General features: G+C 39.0%; 1 protein-coding gene across 1 annotated transcript; it reads right to left on the bottom strand.

Annotated features, from left to right (window-relative positions):
* Nucleotides 1-11,923: 11,923 nt before the first annotated feature.
* Nucleotides 11,924-13,129, bottom strand: LOC135714621 (uncharacterized). Its single transcript, XM_065238002.1, has one exon. The coding sequence runs from the start codon at nt 13,127-13,129 to the stop codon at nt 11,924-11,926; it is 1,206 nt and encodes a 401-aa protein (XP_065094074.1).
* Nucleotides 13,130-27,784: the final 14,655 nt, after the last annotated feature.

Genomic DNA, 27,784 nt, shown 5'->3' with positions numbered 1-27,784 from the left:
CCGAGACTTCGTGAATCCGTGAACGACGACAACCGACGGTGACCGTAGCTCGTGGGTGTCCTTCCTATGGTTCATTGGTATCGTTCCAACCGATGGAACCACAAATAGTAGGTTGTAGCAGTGCGACGAGAACGTTGCTCAGATGTTTTGAGTGCTCCATGTTCAATTCCAAATCATTCCGTAATAGATGATCGAGTTGTGGATTTCCATGTATCCAGTAACATGACTCATGTCGAACAGTGCGGTTGATTGCTCCGGATCGGTGAATTACAGGAATTACAGTAGATTGGAAATCGTAAAATTTTGTGTTAGTGGTATTCCGTGTAGCCTCGACTGGACACACACTAAATAATAGTTACCTGTGGAAACAGACATTCCGCCTGGGTTGAATCGGTCGGTTCCATATCCCGTGTTTGATCCAGTAAATGACGTAATTCCAATCCGGACGAATGTAGTAGGTGTTAAGTCATTGGTGTACGGTGTGAAGTTTGCCAAATAAGAATGGCTTGCGAGTTTCCTTAGTTCACAACCTTGCAGTTGCAAATGATGCTTTCCATTTCGGTGATCAAATAACAAACAAGTTTGAAGAAAACAGTGTTTTCAAGCTAATCCACATGGGTGAATCTGATCGCTCCTATCCGCCAATGCTATTCCGTAATGCCATCCGTATTGTTGATCGGTTCCAGTATCGGTGGAAATCGTGGAAGTGTCGATCGGTGTTGAATTTTTCTCTGAGCCCCTTTTCCAAAGGTGGATCGTAGTGGCATTAATTATTCAACGTGACCTTGAGTTGACATCGTCATTTGCATCCGAGCCTTTGTGTGAGTGAATGATAAAAACCGTTGCTTGTGGTGTAGCAAAATTCATTTCTTCACGACCGATTACTTGCTAAATTGTTTGATGCTTATCCTCAAGCCCGTGGTGCTCAGTGGTTTCCGCAGAGGAATAAATGGAGAGAGTACATCGAAAAGATGTGTTAGTGTCTTGAAATCCTATTTCGGCTGAACATATACTGAACTCATGCAAATTTACCTGGACGAACAGTATGCTTGGCTTGTTCAGTATTCCTGATCCGTAATGTTGAGTTGCGGCAACCGTTTGTCGTGAATCCATTCCAGTGTTTAGCGGTATCCAATTAGTGTTGATTGGTACCGATCGTTGCAATAAGTCCCAAAGTTTGTTCATATTGTTTATGGTCCCCGATGAACAGTGTCTTTTGGTAGATGATCATGGTGGATTTTACCATGGCATTCCAAAGGTTAACGATCCCGAATAACCTTTCCTTGGTTTCGTCGACGTGATAAAGGTTTTCCATTTTGGCCCATTGCACTATTTCATTGTGTAGATGCCGTTGTAATGATGGCGATGGACAGTGAAATCAATCCAATTGCCTTTGTTGCCATGGCGACAGCCATTCTGCTCACCATCTGGTAAGTCCTATCGCACTGCATTGTTTCCGTATTGAATTGCATGCATTCCGTGGTTATCCAAATCGATAGTCCGTTTCCAAGCCTAATCCAGGTACACACTATCCGGTTCGAAGGACCAAATGTTGGGGTGGAGTCCTTGGGGAGTTGGTTCCTTCGTGGACTGTATAATTTAGGTGGTGCTCCACTCCTCCAACACGATGGTGGTATTGATGGGAACGGTTGATGTAGGGAAAATACTTTACTCCCGCAGTGTTAATGCTGAGATTCAGGACCAATCACTTTCTCCTTAGACATTAAACACGTAGGCAACGGTAATTATTCACTAACTGTATTTAGACATAAAACCACTACATATATTTACACTAAATTACATATATCACAAATAACAAAGAACACGTTAAAATTCTGCACGGTAGCCTATCCATCTTCCTTGGAGGTCTACCCGGCACTAATTATCCAATTAATTGCCTGATCGTCGCTGTCTTTGGATGCTGGGATGACTGAGAGCGAGAGAACCTTGTTTCTCCCATCGCTCCGGTTGCCGATCGATGGTGATCGATGATCGGTGGTCCTCTCCTGTCCTGTGATGTGTGACTGCACTTCCATTGCTCCATGTATGGGTATGTCCGAATAACGATGCCCAAAATTCACCTCGTAATCATCTCATATGGTACAATGGGGTGAAATATTCTTGGGTCGTGTTTATTAAATTTGGGCTGGGCTACTCTCGAACACTATACAAGTACTGATAGTCTAGTGGTCAAAGTATGGGACTAATAATATCAGGGCTCTGGTTCGAATCCAGTCTGATGCTTTATTTTATTCTTTTTACATTTTTTTATTTAAAAGTTAAACCCATGAATTTAGCTCATGATTTCAACTCGGATGATTCATGATTTTGGGAATGTTTGCTGCGTTATGCAAAAGTTGCTCATGATATCATGAATATTATTCATGGTGTATTTTCATAACATGAAAATACGCTTTGTTCATGAAATCATGAGTCATTATTCCCATTTCGGAGATCGGATTTTTTGTTAAGGAAGGCGCTTTTTTCAGGCAATCGGTGATAATGTTGATCACCATTGCAACGGTTGGACTTTTGTGTAACTTTCAGTAGTGACCTATTCAAAATTAATAAAGTGTTTATTTTTGCAGATTTGTAGAAACTTTACCAATCGATTGGTTTGCTTAGAATTTAATGGGGAAAATACAAGTAACACGTCAAAAACTCGACGATTTTCGGAATTTTTTGTGAGCAAATGAAACAACGCAAACGTTTGGGGTTTTTTGCATTAAATTGCTTAAATCTTCCTCTACATTTGAGTTTTTTCATTGGTGTGTGACCTCTGTGGCTCCTTGGGGTCACATCGGAAGGAGGTCGCCTCCGGTGGGGGTTGGTAATTCGCGGGCGTTATAGAGACCTGAAAAATGGACAAAACTTACTTTTATCAATTGGAGCTTATTCAGAAAAGATTTTTGTTTTATGTGAACCTCTAAAACCAAAAAAAAAAACGAGTTAAAAATTTAGAAAAAAATATCTTGATTCATATCAGTTGATTTTTCACTGTTTTTCTCCACTTTAGGCAGACCTGAAAATTATTTATTGGTAATTTTTTCATGATAGCAGCGCCAGGTTTCAATATATTTGGATGAGAACTTTTTGAGTTATCTTTGCCGCCAAATTGGAAAACACCGTTTCGAGAAAAACGCGTTTAAAGTTTTGGGTTGTGTAAAAACATGATTTCTGGAACTTACGGTTAATCGGCGATACCGGGGCCATAGCTCACTCTTTCCTCGTGCTCGTAACATTAAAAAAAAAAAAATTAAAGTTAAATATAAAAAAATCGATAAAAATTTTTTTTTTACTTGTATTTCCCCCCTTAAATCCATCCGCTATTGACAGAGTTATAAGTGGTCTTGACCACTTTTCGTAACGTGGTCGATTTTGGTTTTTTTTAATAGCACCCCCAATATGTTGCCTAAAGACGTAATGCTACGTCAAAACAGAAGGTTTTTTTCCTTTTAATTCCACTTAATTAATTTTTGTATCCATGACAGATAAGTATTTCGACTTGAATGTGCTGTCTTCATCTGTGTCAATCCCGCTAAAGACTTATCAAAATCTTTTTTTATATATTATATTTTTAAGTTATTGATAATTATATTGCTTAGTTGAAACATTAGTTGAAAGTTGTAAAAAACGAAAAAAAAAAGGATATTGATTATAGCAAATACTTATTACAAAGTGAGGATTTAAATCGTTCGGCATTCTTTCATCAATTTCTCGATAGTTATTTAGCATGGCATCTATATATATATATATATATATATAGCATCTTTGATGTGCATTTTCAAAAATATAGGTTTTTATGTAAAATTTAAGGGTGCTCATCTTGCCCCGTCCTATCCTATTTATCATCTAGCTGCAGATCCATATGGTTCAATCTGCTACTGTCTGCCGCCCTTCGAGTAGTGCTCAAAATTTCAGTTATAATGGCAACTTGTTCTTTTATTGAAAGCTACATGTAGCATTAATCGGTTTTAAACTACATAACTATGGTAACTATGATAACAATAAAAACAAGTATATGAAAATCAACGAGTTACAATGTTGAACAATAATGAAGAATTTAAAAAAAAAAATATGTTCCTGAGTTCCATTTGTGCCAGATAGTTCCACTCTCGGAGAAGAGGATGGTTCTTCGATGATCGTTGAATGACTGGTTGGATCCGGATCAAACTCAATGTAAGAGTTCATGCCAAAGTTATCGATTATATTCGATTTTTTCAAGTCAGAGGAGCTACAACTGTTTTCGATTATGTCCCTGTTGCTGTTGGGGGCAAGTGGGGGGTAACGGGGGTAACATGTATATTGTGTACACGGAGATGAAAAACTACCCAAAATTAAGTACTTTTGCCTCAATCCTGGGGTTCAGTTCAATAACCCAAATTTGAGTAAATCGCATATAGTAGTTTCCATTTAACACCAGCAAAAAAATTACCTACTCTTAAGTATATTCTACCCAAAATTAAGTTTAATTCACGTAAATTTGAGAATATGCAATTTACTCAAAAGTAACTTATTTTGCTGAACTATATCGTTGGGTCGAATCTCGTTTCTTTTTTGACAACAATAAAGAGTGCAAGTGACAGGCTGAACTCAATATTAAGTAAAATGAACTAAAATTTTTGGTAGTATTTTTTTTCTATGTCGACATAAATTCATATATCTTGTTGAAATCGATCCACTGATCAGCGGTGACTTCTCCATTTTCAGTCCCAGCGCCGGTAGGAGGAGTAATAAGTTGCTGAAAAGTGATTTTTGGTCAATAAATGACGAAACGGTCACGGTTACAAATATTATAGACGACTAAATTTGATTGTACAGATAAAAATGGTTTTAACAGTTAAACTGTTGCTTGTGCTACAGGTATCAACAACAAAAACTAACACGCTCGCTCAATGTTACTCAAAAGTGAGTAACTTTTACTCAGTTTGGTATTTTTGTACAAAATGTCAAAATCTGAGTAACATTGATTTTGCAAAATGAGTAACGATCAAATTATTCAATTCTTCATTCCTTCAATTAACGTCGGTCTCTGTTCCGCAATCTAGTGCCAATCACCGAAGGACATCGATTGCCATCCATTTACGGCAATCGAATGAGCAGGAAGGCAGCTTCCACACCTGCGTAGGATATCGCACCCATTCAACACACATGGCCCGGGACCAATGGCTTTACTTCCCTTCCGAAGGAAGACGTGACCAGAAAATTATTCAATAGACACAGTAATTTTCGCGAAAACCATTGATTTCATGTTGTGGTGCATAGGACCAATGTGAAAGATTTCTATCCTGGGTGGCTGCTCGCCCTAGCTTTCTTGATTCGTGCACCTTTATGGCTCTTGGTTCCGCCGTCGAAGACGTTGGAAACTTTCGAATTTCTCCCGAAAAGTACCGTTCCGATTGCTTCCAATCAGCCAGGAGTCTAAAACGTAATGCATGAATCTTCAAACACAGACCCATTCTGACATTATCTTATCGGCTCTTCCCTAAATGAGGAATTGAGCAATTTTGTTTGTCAACTTTCGCCATATGGATAAACTCTGGTTTAACTTGGTATTTTGCTTGGAAAGCAATTATTAATTAATCAATTGACATGTAACTCATTGAATTGAAATTTAATTTTATGATACAGTCTAATTCTTTTTAGATCTCAAAAGGCTATCTGGTATCCATTATCTTGATTTCCAGGAATGTTTTATTTTGGATTAATTGGATTAAATTTAATCAGATAATAATATAATTGAGTGGCAGTTGAAGCCACTAATATTTGGTATTTTTTTTTTTGGGCATTTTGTAATTGAAGCACTCATTGATACCGGGGTTGGGTATATAACATTAATTTAAAATAATGCAGGTCTTATGAACAGTTATATATATATCAAGTAACTGGTCGAAAATGTACATGCCCGTTTTGTGCCAAAGTGTTATAAATATAGATTTACCGACGAGAAGTAAATAAGGACTGCAGTCTTATTGAGTTTCCGCACTATCAGACGATTCATTCGGAGCTTGTCTTGTTTCATGCCATCCTGCTATAAGTATCTAGATCAACCGGTAGCTTGGTAGCCATATACAGTAATGAGCGAAGGGAGATGAAGAACAGGATAAATAGAGGCGTGTTTGGACCTAAATCTTTCAGTCTCAGCTCGTGCGTCCTATTTTATAGCGATACATAATTAATTACCCACTTAGACTTTAATTGGCAGTAATTAAGTTTCATTGATAGCGTAAATAACCGTCACGTGCAGGCTGTGAATGCATTTTCGTCGAAGATCCCCGATGCTGTGTTATGTATTATGTCGATTGATTAAACATAAACGGAGACCGTAACATCTATTACTTGTGCCTCAGCAAATTTGATGGATTAAAGTTTGGTAGCGCATCAGTTTCAGCACTGGCGAAAAGCCTGAAAATGATGGGTGCAACTGTTTTTGGACTGATACCTTTACAAGAGAATCATTGAAAACTGAAACATATTCTGTTAAAACTTATGAGAGTAGGATGGACTAGCATGGATCTTGCCGGGTTTTCTTTTTTTTGATTCGGATATTTGAGTTTAAAATAGGCTTAGTACCGAAGCAAAATTACAAGTTATGTTGAGGTTTTGAAGCATTCTTCAAACCAAAAGCATACACTCAAAAATTAACGTCGTCTTCAATATTTTTTTACTGAAATTGCAAGAGCTGAACGTTCCATAAAATTTGAACTTTATTTTAAAGCAATAGAAGAATTAGAAATAATTTCAAAGCACGTTCAACATTATTGAAATGAGCATATCATGTCACTTCAGTGCAGGTTTAGTTTGTTTTTATAACAATTAAATTGAACTGCTTAAATTTGGTGCTGAAGAGCACGAAAAACCAAAATTGTTACTTGGTTTGATATAGGCTTAATCTCATCGTGACAGTGTGATTTTGTATGTACTAAAGACGCATAGTTACAAAACCCAGCTGCAAGCGGGATTCCCGGTCTGGTCATCCTTTTTTTTGAAAATTTCGAGACTTTCCAGCACATGAAGAAAGTACAGGCTTAGAAAGCTCTCTACTAACAACTGCGGGAGAGCTCAAAGAACACTAGATTGCAAGTACAAAAATCTAGAAGAAGAAGACGAATAAGATGACTCACAACCGTTAAATATCTTAGTGAAAACCCGTGTAATTCAAAAGTTTATCAAAGCCTGCAACAGCCAGGCACAGAGACAATTTGTGTTTCGTTACATCATTTCCCCAAGCCCACATGGGTTGTAGATGATGTGCACGGATGGGGTGAAAGGAAATTGCCAAAGCATGAAAATAAATTATCTGTAACGATTTGATCAAGCCCACCGTAGATTGATGGCTTTGACGATATATTTCCTTTCCGGTGGGAGCTTATCCTTGGCAAATCGACGTTTTGCCGATTTTTGCCCCTTTCTGTTCTGAGACATTAAGCCAGACGCCTTCCCTTGTAGGATTTCCCCACAGTAACAAATAATTTAAATGAAAGTGTAACGAAAACCATAACACCTAACGAGCAAATCAGCTCTCGTCTCAACCAAACTGGCCTTCAGGGAGATGTGCCCTTGATCGACCGGGTGTGGGAGGAGTTCATTTGTTTTTCCAATTCTTTTTCTGTTTTCATCGAAATGGCTCCCAGAAAAATCCATCCGGACAACCCTTCCCATAAATTACCTTCTTTTTCTCTCTAGATGGGACCGGATGGGTGTGTTGTTTTGTTTTGAAGTTTCATGCCATCACTTTTGGATTGCATGATTCGGAGGGAGAGTAATAATCGTAAATTTCGCCGGAACGAACAATCGAGTGTATTCGAACCATGTCCGCCCGTGGGGAGGATTGTTGTACTGTTCAATGTTTCATGCTGGTTATCCGGAATAGAAATGTTCATCTAATCAACTCAGATCCATGTTTCGTAGGAATGAAGCTAACGAAAGTTGACGAGATTTATATGCCACAATCATTTGCTCAGACTCATATCATTTTTAGAATGCCAACATTGATCGAAGAAGATTCACTGGAAGTCACCATTCAAAAGCAGAACTGGCCAATCTAGAGCAACATGTAAAAAGGGTCTATGTGCCAAATGTAAACAATGGCTATAAATGTCGATTTCCCGTGGAATAAGACTTATTCCGGCAAACCTAGAAGCAAACGTTGCTTGAGTCGGTCCATAGTAAACAACTTCGTGTTTTCTCTATTTTGTAGCAAATATTCCCAAATGGAGAAGTAAAATGGCTTAAGATCCGATGAAGTTGCTACCCGTTATTGCTACACGCTAACTTTAAAGTACCCATTAATGATTAAGCATTTGCCATTTTGAAGAAAAATGGCTTAACTCATTAATGAGTTAATGTTTTACCTATTAATGAATATCTGTTACCCATTAATGAGTAACTGTTTCATTAATAAGTTAAGCCACTTTTCTTGAAAAGGGGTTTTTTTACTCATTAATGGGTACTTCCAAGTTAGCGTGTAGTTAAACACTTCGAAGGACTAAACGTCGAACGGCAAAAGGTCAAATGACAAAAGGTCGAAGGAAGAAATGGTCGAATTGACAAATGTCGTATGATGAGAAGGGGACCAAAGGTCGAATGGTACGAAGGAGGATAAAAGGTCGAATGATGAGAAGCAGGACAAAAGGTCAAATGAACAAATGATCAAATGGTTAAACGGCGAGGGGGGCGACTCTATCTACGAAGCAGGAATGATTTTGTTTTGATGTGGTTGGTTAGCTGCGCGCACGCTGAGTAGATAGAAAGAAGATTGATGACGATTCTGATGATTTCCTGCAAAATGATGATGCGCGATGGAAGTAGATGAGAGAAATAAAAAAAAGAAGATTTATCGTAGATTGATTTTTCGAGCATCTAGAATTGAGATTTAGATGTGACGCCTCCTTGATAAAAGGTCGAATGGTTCACAGAGGGACAGAAATGGTTGAATGATGTAAAGAGGGTCCAAACGTCGAATAGACTAAACGTCAAATGGTAACAAATGTCAAATGATCCAAAGAGGAACATAATGCCAAATGGACAAAAGGTCGAATAATTAAAAGGGATACAAAAGGTCAAATGAACAAATGGTCGAATGGTCCAAAGAGCGACAAATGGTCGAATGGACAAATGGTCGAATGGACAAATGGTCGAATGGACAAATGGTCGAATGGAACAAAGTGGGAAAACAATATTATAGGTAATGCACTGATATATTTTAAATAAATTAATTTAAAAAAAATAAAATAAAAGATAGGGGAAATGACGGCTTCGGCATGCCAGACTATTTTCGGCAACCCAAATTGAAACACTATTTTCACTTGATTTTCTTACGAAAACACTTCGCTGAATGCATGCAAACGATTCTTTATGCTTTCAGCTTCAATTTGACTATATTTTTACCACTGAGAAAAAGCAATCTAGCAAGCTTTTCTTGAAATGAAACACACGCACTACAAATTGTAGCTGATTTCGAGTTGCCGATAATAGAACAGCAGATTTACATGCAGTTCAAATGGAACGGTTGCCGAAGAAAAACTGGTTGCCGACAATACTCGCTCTCACTAGAGAAGATTGGGGCTTTGTAAAAGCGTTTCAAAACAGCTTTTGACAATTCTTTCGACTGAAATTGTTAGAGCAGCTGGCAGCAAAAGATTGTAAACAAACCAATACTGCATATGTGTGCGTTCCTTAGAGAAAAAGACTATAGAAAGAAGGTCGCTGCTTAGGTTGTCGAGAATACGTAAATTCCCCTATTACATTCATTGCAAATAAGCACAGTTCATTTAAATCATAATGTTTTTATGTTTTATGACACTGGGCACTGTGAAATCCTCCTATGCCCACTCCTATAAAAATTCAGGAACCTCATAGCACCCTATAATTATTATTTTTCCTTCTTTTCATCTCTGCTCGTTCTTTCTTACAACCTTTGGTTGAATCCTACGGAACAGTATTGCTGATCCATAGAAAACTTCTCATATGGCGAAATAAAGAAGAAGAAGAAGAGTCAGTACCGCAACTGTTAAATTACTGTAGACTATAAAAAATCTCAAAGTAAAATCGATCACAAACTTAAAATAATGCTAAATGTTAAAAGAACATTGTTAAATCGGTGCTAATATTTCAAATGGGTGTAACTGTGTTTGTACATAATGGCTTTGGTCGTCGATGTTCGCGAATAAAAGCTCAAACATATTGTTCTGAGTAACACACCGCAAAGATTTCTTCACTCCTTTGTGACCATCTATTTCGAAGGGATTACAGCAATATGTGTTAAAGGTCTTGAAAGTGATTATTTGAAATTTTTGAGTAATTAAGAACTTTCGTAAATTTGGCTTCGCACTTAACAGATCAAACTGTAATTTATTAATTGAATTAGTTTTAGTTTTAACATTAAATTTTATCGTTTCTTACAATTTAAGTTTCCTTTTTCCACCTAGATTTTCCGCTCTCTAATTTTAACTCAAATGTGTAGGCTTACGACTACCCGATTCCTAGTAATAGTATAGTTGTTCTGTTTAATAATTATATGTATTTTAGCTGTAAGTTTTAACTCACGCGAATCTAGGTCAAATGGATCCTTTCCTAGTGCACGAATCGTAGTAATAACCTCAATGTTGTGAAGTCCTTTGTAGATTAATATAAGTAGGCAAGTAAGTGGGTATTTAAATTTGACTAAGTATTTCAATTTTGTTTGTACCTGATCTTTTAGTTGAAAAGGTAGATTTAATTAATCACTTTAATTTTCAACAAGTCCATTAACCATGCGACGGTCTTTTCACACACTTATTCTTGTCGATGACAGTCCAATCTAAACGTTTCCGTTTCTACCTAAATATGACAGTTATGCTGCGGCCCTATCGATCATTTTACAAACGCTCCCGATGGGGACTGCCACATTCCCCGGCCCGTAACCCAGTTCCGGAGGTCACCGGCTCGGTGTTACTCTCGTAAATCTCAAGCACGGCCAACTGTGCAGTCGCCCGCCTTTTCCTTCCACTATTTGTTACCACTCATGCCTGGTGAATTCAGCCATCACTGGCCACGATGGGTTCCTCCACTACTCCCCGGACTCAACACTTCCGGTTGTTGCGATGATGTACACCAGATCTCCAGCTTTCAGGGGTCTACTGTGTTACCTGACTTATTACGAATATACGTTGTATACGAGTACCCCGAATACAACGTATAGTTCGTCTAATTTTACATTGCAAATGCTATGCAAAATTAGACGAGTCATACGTTGTATTCGGGGTACTCGTATATAACGTATATTCGTTATAAGTAAGGTAACACAGCAGTCTCGCCAAACCATTTAGTCCTATGGTTAAACGACGGAATGTACTCGTTGATCCAGCGTTTCCACATCAAGCTGGCTAACTCTTGCAACCGTTGAAATCCATCCCGAAGAGCTACCGCTGGCTGTGGTGGAGGAAGAGATGGCATTGCATTAGGTTGATTTAACGAAGCTACTCGCAAAAATGGTTAGGTGTGGGTGCATCTAGCTCGTTTGACTGCTGGGCTACGTATGTGAGTGGACGCAAATTAATAATATCTTCCGCTTCTAGAATCGCAGTCTGTAGAATCTCGTCGGTTAGCCGCTTGTCGTCATCTAGTGCTTTCAAGATCTCCTTAACCGACCGAAAAAGGCGCTCCTAAACCCCCCCCCCCCCAATGGGGTGCTGCAGGGGGATTAAACGTCCACTTCGTTCTTGCGTTCGTCAGTTGATTCGCGCAATCGTTCTCGATTTCCCGAAACATAATCAGTATCTACTTACTAGCTCCTGGAAAATTCGTCCCAATGTCTGAGAGCATTTCGAGAGGCCAGCCTCTGCGACCTATGAATCAGTGAATCGCCATTAAACACGAATGTGTCGTCAATCTCTGCACCACCTCTAGATGAACTGCTCTGGTCACGAAGCAGGTGAATAGTTCAATCCACCTTTTTTTCTGTCCGGCATCCAACAGTTACTTCAAACGGCCCCAAGTAATCGACTCCAACGTAGCTAAATGGGCGCAGGTACGGCGTAATCCGCTGTTCTGGCAATTGAGCCATTTGTGGAACCGTGGGACGATTGCGGTGAACTTTACACCACATGCAGGACTTCAACGCTGACTTAATAACGGCATCTATGCTCACGACGTAGTACAGCTGTTTCAGCCTGTTTCTGACAACCTGTCGATATCCATGGCCACTTCTTTTATGATAGTGCAATGCAATCAGATGTGTAACCCAATTGCTTGCTGGCAAAATTACTGGAAAACACAGATCAAATGGCAGGGATTTCGCAAGTTCGCAGCGACCTTCCATCTGAATCAAACCGCTCTCGTCAATCAGCGGCGTCAGCTTGTGTAGCGGACTGGTTCGGTCTAAAGCCAGCCACTCGGTCACCGGTCGCTCCTTGTTCCGTTTTAGTACCTTCAACTCATCGATGAAGCCCTGGGCTTGTGCCATTTTCTGCAGGTACCGTTCCGCTTTCTCATATTCTTCTTGTTGTAAAGGCATCTGAATCTTACTGATGATAATCGGACTCAGCAGCTTTCTCTGCCTATCCGTTGCTTTTAGTGTTTCGATCGGTAGCCCTTTAACCTTTCGCTGGCAATTAGAGATGAACCGCAGGACAGATGCCATCATCCTCACGAGCACTGTCCACTTCGAGATATTTCTCGCATCTACGAGAATTTCGGGTACGACTACATTGTGCAATAGCAAGTGTATTCGGAGCTCTTCTGTCGTGTTTGCTGGTGGTAGCTGTTTCTTTGGCCAATCTGTTTCCGGAGAGTACAGAAAGGAAGGTCCTCGCACCCATGAGCCATCAGAATGTAGCACTGGGTCCTTGCCCCACTTTGTTAGCTGACCTGCCACGTTGAGCCTTGTAGGTACCCAGCGCCAGTCGGATATTTTTGTCAAACTAAGAATTTCGCCAATGCGAAATCCTACAAATTGTTTGTATCGGCGTTGATCAGATCGAATCCATGACAGGACAACGTCGGCATCGATCCAGTGTAGCACTCTAATAATCGCAAAATGATGATTATTCATCACTGTTTGCTTTAGCCTGGCTCCAAGAACGGCGGCCAGAAGTTCCATACGAGGAATCGACAACTGCTTTAATGGAGCCACTTTGGAGCGATTCATCACCAGTGCACATTTCACCTCACCTTGTACGATTGCCCGAAAATAGGCCACACATCCGTGCGCCGTTTCACTTGTGTCTGCGAAGATGTGTAGCTCTACATCTTGGACCTCGTTCGATTTCGCTTTGCCATTTAACTCTGGCCGATCTTGAACGATTCTATGTCACGCAACAGTTGAGTCCAATGCAGCCATTTCTTGAACGAAACGTCGTCAATTTTGTCGTCCCATTCGCACCCAGTCCTCCACAAATCTTGGACGAGCATCTTTCCAAGTACGACGATTGGTGCGTGAAAACCCATCGGGTCGAATTGTGCCATCACGTAGCTTAGCACAATCCGTTTTGTGGGACACTCCTTCCCTTGTAAAAATATATGGAATTCGACATTCGGGGCGGTAGCGAAACAGAAGACATCTTCATTTGGCTCCCACACAATGCCCAACACGCGTTCATACTCTCTGCCTTTATCCCTGTTGAAGTGCACTGCCGAATTAGTACTCTGCTCACCGATTTCCTCCAAAAACGCATCAGAGCTCGACACCCAGTTTCTTATACGAAGGATAGCCAAAGGTAGCCACGTCCATAACATACACCTGCGGGGCCTCTGCTTTACTCGGTCTGAAGAGAAACCGTTGTGCCTGCTTATCCTCCCGTCGAATTTCAAATTGGTGATACATCTCCTGAATATCACCTCCAAACGCGACTGGTCCTGCTCGGAAATGACAGATTACTCGGGGAAGAGGTACCAACATGTCGGGCCCTTTTATAGCTGAGAATTTAGGGAAGGACCCATACGAGGCACACCTTCCCGGGCTTTCGCGGGTTTTCCACTACATTCAACGGAAAATACCAGACAGGGTGTTTCTGCAAGCTCTGCTTCGGTTGCCTTATGCGCGTAGCCCTTGGTCTGGTAATCAGCAATCTGCTGACATACATTTAGCTTCAGCGCTGGATTCTTTTTTTACTTCCACTCAAGAGCCTTCATCCTGCGCTCGGCCATCGGGAAGCTGTCAGGGAAACAACGCTCGTCTTCACGCCATTAAAGTCCGGTTTCAAAATGCGTTCCAATCCGCTTCGTTGTCGCTTGTAGGATAGCGCGGGCCCTATGATCTTCTAGCGGTTCTGGTACTGCAAAGGATGACACTCTTGTTTCGTCGAGGATGTACTGCTCCCTCATCATATCATGCAGCTGCTCGTTGCTCACCAGTTCGCCAGAATGCAGATTCAAATAAACGTTAGCACTGCCTCTCCGTTTCTCTGGCCCGCAGACTGTCCAGACGATTCTTGTGCGAACGGCGATATGTTCATTCTTCTCTCCGACTCGTGACTCCAACGGCGCAAACAAATGCAAATTGTCCAATCCAATCAGAATCGCTGGCTGCTCTCCCGCGTAATCGACTACCTACTCCAGCCAGATGCAGATACTTCTCCATTATTGCGCGAAATGCACGTCCTGCTGCGGCAGAACCAACTTGGACACTGTTCGTACGATATCCAATGGACACTTCTCCGCAGATCCCCTCGCTGACAGCATCAAGTCAATCTTTATAGAACTATTCTCGAACCTGTGTTCAGGTTCTCCTTTCATGTCCAGTCGCTTTGCGACACTTTCATCGACCAATGTAGCGGGCGAGCCCTCATGTAGGAACGCCAGCGTATCGTGCCGTTTTTTACCTACGTGCAACGTTATCGGAACCATGCGAAAAATGACCGCACGATCCGTACCGTGTGAATTGCACGTAACCTTCTGCAACTGAACCAATTTCTCTACCCTGTGCAGGAGAGGATGATGCTTCCCTGGCAGTGTTTAATGTGGAAACGTTGCTTGGACTCACAACGTTCATCGCCATGCTTATTTAGGCAGATTTCGCACAGTTTTTCCTTTCTACCGCCATCAGTCGTTCTGCGACGTTCATTTTCCGGAAATCATCGCAAAACCTGATCCTGTGATCCGTTCGCTGGCAAATCCAGCACGCTTTGCTGACCGCTTCGCTCTGTGACAATTCGCCGCGCTTGAGCACTGACTCGTGTAGATACACGTGTTCCTTCCTATTAGGATTTCCCCTCGCAGGATGTACCATCTCCTTTTCCACTGTCGAAAAATCTGCCACCTCTGATACATCGGCAACGATATCCGTGATGAAGTTGGTAAACTTCCTCAAAGGAGTGCATTCTTTTCCTCTTTTGTATCTAACCCATTCCAATTATTAATTTGGCGGAAGCTTCTCCACCAGCTCTTGAACCAGCATCGGGTTGTCGAGGTTATCGTTTAATCGCGCTGCTTCCAGATGGTCACAGAGTTGTTTTACCGTAATGCCGAAACTGATGAAGGTTTCAAGCCAGTCAGGTGTTGGTGCATTCCTCACCTTGACCAATAGCGTCCTCATCAGTTTTTTCCGGTTGGCCAAAAAGACTTCGCAGCATGCTACGAACTGCATTTAATGCCTCACCCTCCAAGCTGTCCTGCAAGCGCTTGAGGTTTTCAAGGTTGCTGTATCCGCACGTAGCCGTAGTATGTTCATAGCTGCTAATGAACAGCGGCCAGGTTTGTGCGTGTCCATTAAACTTTGGCAGACTATTACAGATTGCCTTCTGAGTAGCCAATTGATCTGGTGTGAGCCTGGCAATTCGATGCTCCGAACCGACTCTATGGCTACTTTTATCCCTGCTTCTGAGTTGGCTTCTTTCTTCATCGCTGTTTTGTCCGCAGGTTTTTCGATCGTCGGAGTTTTGTTCATCGGTTTCATTTGATTCCCAATCCTTTCCGTCACAGACCGAATAGGACTGCGGCTGGGTTGGATTCAATCCTTTCCGGTCCTTGGTGGTGCTCATTACCGTAACTGGTTTTACACCTTTCTCGTAGGCTCCACGAGGATCTCCAGTTTGCGGCTTGCCTTGTTGCTCCAACCAGTCCTTCACCTTTTCCACGTGTCCACCGACAGCACCCACGACGTCATGCTTCGAAAGCTTAGCTTTCTGTTTCATTTGGATTCGAATGGTATCCAATTGCTTAAGAAATTTCCGCTCTTCGACCTGCTGGGTCTCCAACAGCTTCCTTTCTTGATTCAGTTGATGCTTTTGTATCTCACGCCGAGCCTCGAGTTCCATCTCTTGCATCTTCCGCTCTTGTTCTAAATGCTTTTCGTTCCAAGCTACCTCCTGCGCAATTCGTTTTTTTTTAGAATCTCCATCTGCTTTGCAAAGGTTCTCTCTTTCACGAGCTGTTCCTTCTCCAACGACTTGTCGGTTGGTTCCAGGACGGCACTAGTCCCACTATTAGACCTTGCATTACTTTTCGAAGTCTTTTTTGAACGCACATCTTGTTGCTTCGGAACGGTCAGCTCCTGAACTGGCGGGACACAATTCGAGCAAAACCAATTTGCTCTGCTTACTAGACTGATGCAAAATTTGAAATTTTCGCTCTACGGTGTTCAAACGGTTTCAAATCTGGTCCTAATTAGCCTCCGAAAGTTTAAACTCATTTGATAAGAAACTGACTCGGCACAAACCATTTGAAGTTTATATGGAAATTACTATGGGAAAACAAAACTTTTTGTACATTGTCTTTTAGCCTTTTTACATATTGTACTGTTAACAAATTCAATTGCTATTTTTATGGGAATTTTTATCAGCTACAACTTTGGAGAAAATTGTTTTTCAGCCAAACCACAAATTAAATAGTTATTAATTGTTTAAGAGATTGATAATCTTATGGCATGATTAAGCAACTGTATTGTGGGCAACACTGTATACTTCAGTGTGACATAGTAGCCATTGTTTTTGTCCTCTAGTCTACGCGCCATAAACCCAATGCACAGTCAGTGGTCCAGAATGCAGATTTAGGTGGAATGATATGTTTTGAGCCTGAAATTGAAACTTTAGACTAAAAGTTTCTTCTACAAAGCTGTTCCTTATAGTTAGGTCCTCATTTTTATGACAATGAATTCTAGGGTGGTTCTTATTATCATTAAAATCAAAAATCTAACTTTTTTGTTTGAATAAATTAAGGTATACATTTTTCGACAAAGTTATAGCTGAGCTAATTTTAAGCAACTTTGTTGGAAACAACTTTTTTGTATCTCTTAAATTGACCGATTTAGAGCTATTTTCTTGAATTGAGTTAGGGTGGCGCTAAAAAAACAGTTATTTTGCTCTAGTTTTCTTATTTCAAATTTCTCAGCAAAAGTGTCTTCAAATGACTTTTAGATCTTTAGAAGGCGCAAATTTTTGCTGCACAAAGCTTGTCAATATCTTTCGCCGATCAAGAGTTATTGACGTTTTTGTACTAAAAATATGCACTTTTCAAATGTTAATATCTCTGATTGGGGCAAGCAAAAAAAGTTTTTATAAGGCATTTGAAAGGACGAATGTTTTTCTCAATAATATGAAAAAGTTGGAGGTATGTTATTTTTTAAACTCGTATAAAATACATTTGAATTTATTCATTTTTTTTACTATATTTGGGTATATCTTTTTTATTAGAAAAGATACAGACAACAAATTTTGCTATAAAACACTCGTCTTAAAGAGTTTTAAAAGTTTCTAGAGGATGACTTTCATGAGAAATTTGAAATAAAAAAGGTTATTGACTCGTTGTTTCATTGGCAGCAAAACGTGGACGACCTTCAAAACCTTCCTCGGACTTCAGCGAAAGAGAAAAACGTCGCATCATCGATAATGTAGTGGGTGACACCATTAAGAAGGCTTTGTTATTAACAATACATGGGGCACATTTAAAAAAAATCCAAGAATTTCTAAAACAATACAATACTCGGAGATGAACTAGCCATAGGCTAAAAATCTCCTTTATAAAGAACTAAAAAAAATTAAAAATAAAAATAGAGCAATACAATGCTGGCTCAATTTACTGATCAACGCGGAATGATGTCAGCAAAAGAGGCTTTTAAGGCCCACGCACATTAGATCCGGATCTGACGCGTTGCGGCAAAGTGACAGCTAAATCTATTGTCTAACTGTCAAATTTACGTCAACGCAACGTAAACGGATCTAATGTGGGTGGGCCTTTAGTGTTCTCATTGAAACTGGATTGAGTAAATAAATATGCATTTACTTTTTTATTATGTACCCTGTACAAAACCAATTGTTGGTTATCTATGCTTTAAAGTTCGAATTATCTATAAGATTTTGTTTTTTGAAATCAAGCTTGAAAGTGTAATCGTTTACAAAATATTATCATTAAATTTAAAACAACAAAAAGTTAAGTCCTTGCCAAAAAGTGGTCGTGAAATATTTATCAACAACGTATTTTGATCAAATCACGCAAATTCCAGAAAAAATATAATAAAATGGTTGAAATATTTTTATCCACCTGCTTGTAAGCAAATTTCTCATAGTGTGCTGATGGATGTGGATGAGATTTTTTGGATATTTTCCTACAAGGATAAGGATATGTTGTTCCTCTTGCAAACATCCATAGCTCATAAACCAATTATCGTAGAAACAAAATTAAATGGTGAAATGATAAGGTTGATTATATTGATGTATGATTTCCTTCCCAATTAAACAGAAGAAAGTGCTCAGCATGCATAGTCGAATCAATCTGATTTGAATTTGCATAGAGTGAAATTGACGAATCAATGTTCAGTCCCCGATAAAAATTGGAATGATTTTCGGTAGTGAAAAGTTAGTCATTCTCCAGCGTTGGTCAAGTTTAAATTAACGAACGATCCTCATTTAATAAATCGGATTTATTGTCCGAACTAAGGCAATAAGCAAACATCATCGGATGAAAGCCAATCAAACATAAGATAGAAAGAAGTAGAGACAGAAATCTTTTGTTCCACTTTCTTTCACCTTAGTCTGTGCCTGCGATATGATTGAATTCGGTTTTTGGGACCAATAAGAAAGTTTTCGTTTATCCAGTTGCTTTCTCTTCTGATATTTAAGTTTGTTTGCTCTTCATCTTTTATCCTCCTCACTTCTGACATCGGTTCCCACGCGCAGCTTCCCTTGGTCTGCCTTCCTGGAGGGATCTCTGTGTGCAATACGTGACCTTTATTGGAAAATTCGTCCCTTTGCCTTTGGGGTACATTCACTGCACAGGGACTGAGGAAAGGATGAAAATTGTATGACGAGCGAGGTTTTGGGTTTTTCTTTTCGTTACCCACATCAAATAAAGTGTCCATGGGGACGCCACATTTCTATTAAATGATGTTGAGGGCATTCAGCAGGCAAATTATTAGCTTATTTTTCCACCTTAGGGATTGGCAATTGGACTCACTGCTTCTAGCTGGTTTCTACAATCTCAAGAGCTTTGGCTTGGGGAATTTATTTGCTCTATAAATCATCGGAACGAACAAGTGTCACGGTAGAATGTCATCAAACGGTTTATGAGATTTTTCATGGTGGTTAGTTATTATAAAATCGTGTCTATGTTTCTTATGAGAAACGGAATGGTAGATATTAAAACAGGCTTTAATGATTTGTGAATATTATATTATTCATCAAATTTGTCTACATGGATTTTATACAGTTAAATTATATAATTATAGGATTGTTGCAGTAATGCCAGGTTAGTGGCTATGGCTTCGAGTCCAGATTTGGTGTAGGCCCTTTCTTAGTTGGATTTTAGCTCAATCAGTAAAGCCACAGCTACAAAATCAAGCCATGCTATAGACAATGGGCTCAATTCTCGGCCCAGTACACGACAGTTTTGGGTTAGAATTTTTTCAACTTGTCTGGGCATAGAGTATCATTGCATATTTAAATAAACATTACCAAAGTAACCAACAAGCCCGCTTATTCGCCTTTTTGCAATGTAAGACCTCAACTGGTCTTCATTCGCTTGATTCTACCTATTTGGCATGATTTTACATGTTGAATGATACGATTTGCAGAAATATTGCTATGTTTTATAGACCCGAATTCCTCAATTCACTAGACAATAAATTGCATTTGATCATACTTGTGAAAAAAATCGAAAAAAACAGATATATTTGCATCTCTCAAAAGTGGGGCGTAACCTACGTTACAAGTTAGACCCACTATTTTCCTCCAATAAAAGTCCAGGTTTATGAAAATCGGTTGTAACATTGCTGAGAACGAGAATTTTGAAAAATCTAAATAAAAAATAGAATTCGAGAACCACAAATTTACCCGAATCCATTAATTATTTTCTGGAAGCAATTCATAACGGAAACCATGTAGAAGTTTTGTATACAGACATTAGCAAAGCATTTGATCGCGTCGACATACCCATGTTTCTTTTTAAATTCAAAAACTGAAAAATGTGATAAACTTAGGGACTTAAATATTATTGTATGTATGTATGTAAGGTAGCCACCATCCCTTCAAGACTTGTCTTGTATGCAGCTCCACTCCATCGGATCCATCCATTTGAGCTACCGATCTGAATTCACAATATCGCTGTATGAAGGGCCAAAAACGGAAGGGCGGACCCGTAAGCAGAGACACTTACGCGAAATCCACGGGAATTTAAGAATCTCCTTCCAACGATACGCTCCAACAAATCGAATAACACAATTCGCAATACTTATTAAGCTTTCTACTGGATAGTAGGGACTTAAATATTATTCATCGTTAATTCTATTTCAACTATAAACAGGGCCAACAATATGCTAGGCTTTATAAAACGCTTCTGCTATAACTTCCATGACCCGTACCTATACGATACAAACATTGTACATTGCTTATGTCAGGTCAATACTGGAATATTGTAGCATAGTTTCCGCAAGTTAGGTTGGACTATGTTTCCTTTACCTTTTTTTAAAGCTCATCAACATCCAAACATTAAAAGAGCGTCGTGAATTTGAAATAGTTTCATCCATAAACGACGATTCAATCGAACTCTTATCAAAATTAAACTTTTACATACCATCACGGCATTTTCGACATAGACATATATATTATACAAATGATGACTATGTACAATAAACATTGCAATACCATTGACTATACAATGCCCAAACCAAACTAAAACAATATTTCCGCGTGTAACGATAACTAGGAGAACAATTTATTAAGACAAAGCAGGGTGTTTTTAAGTGACCTAGTGTTTAAGATAATCAATGTAACAAAAATTGTCTACAAACATGATTGACGACAAATAAATAATTAAATAAATACTCAATCCGTCTCATTACTAAGTTATTCATTTGCGAAGCACAATTTTAAATGTAAACTTTGTGTGTCATTAAAATTGGAATTTATTTTTGTAAAAGGATTTATTTGCTTGATAGGTCGAGTTTAGGCCAACTTTACATCCCGTTTATATTAAGAGAAGAATAAAATTATGATTATTAAACATCTACTTCCTAAGACCACCTTATACATCAATTGTTGGAAAGATTTACTATACTTTTAGCATTTACATAGAAAATTGAACTAATCAGTTACAAAATCATTCTGTGAAGTTATGTTAAAATATATATATATTTTTTTTTATAATTACTTTATTTGTACAGGCTCAATCGAATAAACTTTACAGAGCCGAGTTATCCTTTGCGTTATACATTATTACTGTCTTAAATTTAAAGTTAAAGGAACTGGACCGAGTACTCGCGGTTGTCTCGAGGTTAGTGGAGATTTACAATTTTTTGGATGGGAAAAGGGAAGAAGGAGGTTTGAAATATGGTTTATGATACAACTATTTAATTAATCCTAAAGCATGAAATTATTTCTTTCCATCTTGAAAACAAACATTGAAAAAAAAAACCCCACACGTACAAAATACAAACTAAACACAAGGTTAATCAAACTTACAATCTAAGGTTAATATCCTTAAAGTAAACATATATGAGTTTCATAAACTCCAGATCGCGTCTAGCCAAAATATCCCGAACTGGAACATTGGTTGTCTACCTCGAGCCCGAAAGGAATCATAAAAATGTGATCTGACTCCACGATACTCCGCACAAGACCAAAGGATGTGATCAACGTCCTGGTAACCTTGTCCACATTCACAGAGATTGCTGTCTCCCAACCCCACACGGAACAAGTGAGCGTTTAGACAATAGTGATTGGACATGAGACGAGACATCACGCGTATGAAGTCTCGACCCAAGTCCAACCCTTTGAACCATGCAAACTTCGACACCTTAGGGATAATTGAATGTAGCCATCGTCCCAAGCTCCCTTCACTCCATTGATGTTGCCAGCTAACGAGCGACTGCTGACGATAAATAAAGAAAAATTCACTATAGGCGATTTGTATGTTAAAATATATGTTCTATGCCTTTCAGAAAACAAAATCGTAGAAAAACTGCTCTTACCTTCAAAAAGAAAAAAATAATGTAATGACATTTAGACAAGGAACCGATTTTTCTGAAATTTGAACCAGAATTTCCTCTTGAGTTTAGTTTCAGCTGGCAAAGTTGGGCTACAATTGATGTGATCGTTTTTAAAAAAAATAATAAAAAATAGTTTTCGAGAACCAGCTGATGAAGATAGAAAAAAAAAACAATTTTTTTTTCGTATTGCCTTGAAGACCATTCGAAAGATAGCATGCAAAATGAAAAAAAAAGTCGTGTCGATTGGTACAAAACTTCCGATTTTTTAATGTTAACCTAAGTTATGTATTTCCACCAATTTAGGTTCAAATCGGAGAGATTCGATGCAGTTCTGCAAATTTACTCGTTCATTTGAGACGGAATGACCTACATTTTAACACCATCGCACGCAGATATGTCATTGTTGTGTGGTAAGTGTGACCCCAGTGGGTCTGAGTTCAATCCCAACCAATTGATTGGAACTCGATTGTGAAACAAATTTAGCATAGTCGATTGTACAATTCGTAGGTGGTTATATAATGATCAGCTTTTCTGGCACTAGATTGTGAAACAAAGATCAACGGAAAATAATGAAGAATAAATTATATTCGTGATTAAAAAAGGCAAAACGACTGTCCACAAACCACACAGACAGGAGTTTTAAGTGACTTTAGGCCTCCCTCTCCATGAAAGTGGACACTCGTTTCTCCCTCTAAAAAATCCGCGTGGTTTGTTGAAAGTCATAACAGACATTGAAAATCTATTCATTGTATTATAAATGAATGCGTTCGTCAGTTGAATGAAAGCGAATATAAATACAAACCGTTCAATCAGAGTGGTGGATCCTTCTAGGCGGACTGTCATCAACGCTGTAAATCAAGTGATGAGTAATTTTTATTCGAAAGATGTGTTTATTTCAAATGCCATGGTTTTAACATAAAATCAGTATAATGAAGCACAAAACCTTAAAACATACAACTTAGAGAATCAATCAAATATTGAATCAAATTATGAGATTGTTTTTTCACTTTACACAAATTTGCATACATTGATAAAATGTGATGGAAAATATAATTTTCATAAATATCTATTTACATTTCTTTTTGTCTGAGTTTAGTCTCGGTTATATTTGTGTTATCCTCGCTATGTTTACTTGTTATGATTTTCACTTAGTTTTAGCTTGAGTATCGTGATTTTTTTTATTTTTTCATTCCCTAGCGCAGAAATTCTATTTAAGTAGAAGATGGAAAATTGTTAAAGTCTCTAGCGTTTGGCCGTAACCTTATGACTACACCTTACTTCTGCTCTAGTTTCTACAGATTTTTGTTTTTGATGAATATATAAAACATGTAAATACTTCCTAAAAGAGAACTAATATTTATTCAGTTTTATTTTATGTTTAACACAGATATCGGTAGTTCTTTTTCATTCTTGTTTTATGTTGTTTTATTGTTTTCTTTTCGACCTACGCTAGGAATTGGTATGGTATAGGTTTCCTTTTAACATTCTTCTCTACAGTTCTGTTTCCAAGAACCCGTCATTGCTGGGACGCAGTTTATAGCATTGAAATGATTCGAGTTCCATGATGTCAGGATGAGTGTCACAGTGGAATTTTACAACCAACCGACGACGACCGCGCTTTCCATGGAAGCATTAAATGTAAGCGGGGAAAACGACCGGCCTTGGAAAAGCTCTCCACGAGAATCGGAAAAAAGAGTGCCCTCTTAAAATAAATGAAAAGCCATTGGTTGGCATTAAACGTTTCGGTGGAGTGCGTTTGTTATTGTTGCTTTTTTGCGCTTCGTTCACCAGCACGACCCTTGAAATACCCGCTGGTGTTTTTTTTTTGACAAATTCGTTGGAATCACACTCGTAAAAACAGCCCTTGCTTTACGATCCAATTACAAATTCTCCACTTTTCTGACTGGGCGGTGGACTGGGATCGGAGATAGCGTGATTTTTCAAGTAAGCTAAGAGTGATTGCCGAGTGCTTTGAAAAGTTGAGAGTCGTTTGACTTTCCCCGAAATGCATTTTCAAAATTAAATTATTTGCTAATGGATGGCACAAATTCATTGAAGCAGGATGATTTTTTTGTAGAATCATCAGTGTTCGGAAAATCTCCAAAAATCAATTCTCACGCTTGAGATTATTCGTCTACGAGTTTTGCCTTGCAAAATTCCACTGCATGAAAATCACCTATGAGTTTTCAGGTTAAACAATTCATTGCTTTATATTTTGGCGTTATTCATTGCTATTATTAGTGTTGTTTTTATATCAGTCGATGGACGTTTGAGCAACTTTTATGAGTTTTTTGTATGTTAGTTTATTCTCGTGGGAGCGCTGAATGAGATTTGAGAATGATTTTCCAAACACTGATAATCATAGCCCTAAACACACAAAATACCATAATATACCCACGTCAGCGACAATTGTTAACCAAAGATCGCGCTAAACTTGCTTTGCCAGAATTAGACATTTGCTAATGACAATTCAACATGTTCCTAGGACCATAGAAGGCTGCCAATGGCAGGCCGGCATATGAATACACATCCGAATCAAATTAAATTGAAACTTTCCCAACGTAATGCTAAAATTATAACAATTTAATTCCGACCACATTCACAGAAACTTTTCCAGAACAGAGAAAACGACCACCCATCATCGTTCCATACCATGCACATTAGAATGTAGTACAACGTGAAGTGAAGATTCCGGAATGCCCCGAATAACTTTTCCCGTTCATCGCCTATTTGTCTCATTCACCCTCGGCTGACAGGGAAAATTGCTTGCCTTCTCCCATGACACTTCTAGAGACTTGGGAATTTTAAATACCATGCAGGTCAGAGCATCAGTGAGGGGGACGATATAAATCGCCCAGAGAAGCGCAAACCAGGAGCACAATTGTGGACAGTCTCGCGTCGCGCTTCAAATGTGACCATGGAACCAAAATCTGCCGGAACTCGGGAAAGAGTTTCGACCTCTGTTTCTGGTTCACCTAAGCATTCGTCGTGAGGAAGCGGAGGGCCATGGCGTCGTGGGAATCCTTGAGGAGAGGTCACTAACTATGTGGTCAGGAAATAAAATGGGTGTACAGGCAGCGAAATGTTGGGAGAGAAGTAAACATAAGCGGAAATGCTAACAATGTAACAAACATTTTATTGCTCAGTGAACGTACGGTAACCGGCGACGACTGGACGGACAATGGTTGTTTGGCCTGCATGGTACGAGGTTAGGCTTTAGTCTGGCAAAATGGGTGAGAGTCACTCTGTTTGCTCGAACGTTATAATAAAATGGAAATATTTGGAATGTTTTTATTTTTCCGTTCGCTGACGAGCAAGAATTTTGATGAAAATATCAACCCTTTTGATGGATTCCCGTGAAATGCGGCTGCAGAGCATTCACTCCCGAAACGAAGTGAGCTTTTTTTGCTATCAGTTATTTGCATAACGTCTTTGGTGAACGCATTAGATGTGGAATAGGAATATTCATAAGCTTGTTTTGCATTCATTTATAAAATAAGTGAAGGTTTCTAACTGATTGATAAACAACTTTCACCCAAATCATGTGGTGTAAGAATGGCCAGCTAGATAGGGAAGTGAACCACTTCGGCCTATTCGTCCATTTTGGGCTTATCGAGCAGAAAACATCACATATGGCATCACTGCTTTGTTTAGTTCGTCGCGAGTTTTCTTGCACTTTTTTTTACCTGTTATTTACTCTACGGTATAGTTAAAACAAATCTTGGATTGTTTGCATTCCATGCTTTGTTGACCGTTATTACCGTTACCGTTATCAACCACCCGACTACTGTTAAATTTCCAGCTGACCAATAAATAGTGCCTTGAAAATAACGTATCATTGTTGTGAAGTGGTGATACCGAAAGTTGTTTTGGCCATGGTGGGTATATACATGGTGATACAGCTTTGTTACTATATACGTTAGGAGGTCGCGAAGGGGAACTGCGGTTTATTAAAACACCTACAGTATACAAAAAATGTTTATCCACCCCCTACCAATTTTTTATTTATTTTTATTTTTCTGTTGAACATCAGTTTAATTTTATGAGTATTCCTCCATGATTTATCAATTTATGTTTATTTTTCTCATTTTCATTGAAAATACGGCGTTTATATTTTTTCTTGAGATTTCATGTGATAAATTACGAAAAAGGGTAAACAATTACGCAAAAAAGTTTATCCACCCCCAAACGGATACTACGATTTAAGTGTGTTTTACTGAGTTTTAGCTAAGACTAGAAGGTCCCGAAATAATGTGCTCAACTTTTTGGCTCAGCTCTGGTACTCTCTTCGGTCCCAAGCTAATCGATTCACCCCTCGAAATATAGGAAAAACCAATAACCCCTCATTTTATCTGTCAAACTTTCATAGCGAATCAAAACAAACATTGCATAGTACTAGAATTTCGACTAGAATGGGGTACGTTAATCGTTTGCTTGGGACCAATAGGCTAGTCAAGTAGTGAGCCAATTTAAAATCGTTAGTTTCGTATTGATTGTTGGTTTTAGTGTGTATTCTGCAACTTTCTCGAATGTAAACATTGTGTCTAGTTGTCATTTAGTGCTCTTGAAGTTTTCGTGCTCAAAATTTCAGTTCGTGTTCAAAATTGTTCGTTATTTGTTGCAAAATGCCCTAAAAAGCACAAATTTCGATCAGTATCCGAAATTTGATTATTGAACATCACAAAACTGGCAAAAGTTACCGTGATATTGCCGATATTGTCCAGCTTCACAAAGATATGGTCGCTAGAATTGTGCAGATGTACAAAAAGCGTGGTTCTATCTCACCAGATAAGCGATCGGGGCGTCCTTCAAAGACAAGTGGCCGAATTGACAGAGCTATCGTGAAGAAGGTGGAGCTAGACCGGAGACTATCAGCTCCGATAATTGCGAACTGCAACCAACTGAGCATGACTTTGATTTTTTTTTCTACAGGTAGAGTCATGGTGTTCATCGATGGAATCATGACCAAGGAGGTCATGCAGAAAAGCTAAAGTTGGGGCGCAGATATACGTTCCAACAAGACGGAGTTCCGAAGCACACCTCAAAGCTGGTTTCGCAGTGGTTCAAGGAAAAGCGTATCAAGGTTATCGAGTGGCCAGCACAGTCTCCCGATCTTAATGCCAAAGGTGGTCACACGAAGTACTAAAACTATGTGAGCCAGAGGGGTGGATGTACTTTTTTGCGTTATATTTGACCTTTTTTTTAACATTACGTCTCAAATGCAACAGTATTTGGTTTTTATTTTGAAATCATACGAATTGGCTTTGGTTTTACATAAATAATAATAAATTGAACAACAATTAACCGTGTTTTAATTTCCTGGTGGGTTTTTTGGAACAAATCTAATTTTTTCGCTGGGGGTGGATAAACTGTTTTTTGCATACTGTA

The sequence above is a fragment of the Ochlerotatus camptorhynchus genome, unplaced genomic scaffold (assembly GCF_037179485.1).
Source record: "Ochlerotatus camptorhynchus isolate MF236.1 unplaced genomic scaffold, CSIRO-AGI_Acam_v1.1 ptg000679l, whole genome shotgun sequence".
In the NCBI taxonomy this organism is placed as follows: domain Eukaryota; kingdom Metazoa; phylum Arthropoda; class Insecta; order Diptera; family Culicidae; genus Ochlerotatus; species Ochlerotatus camptorhynchus.
The sequence above is the reverse complement of the archived record's forward strand: the minus strand, read 5'-3'. Positions and strand labels throughout refer to the sequence as shown.

What these genes read in the sequence shown, in the direction of transcription:
- LOC135714621 (XM_065238002.1), bottom strand. Translation starts at nt 13,129, where the DNA reads ATGAATCGCTCCAAAGTGGCTCCATTAAAGCAGTTGTCGATTCCTCGT.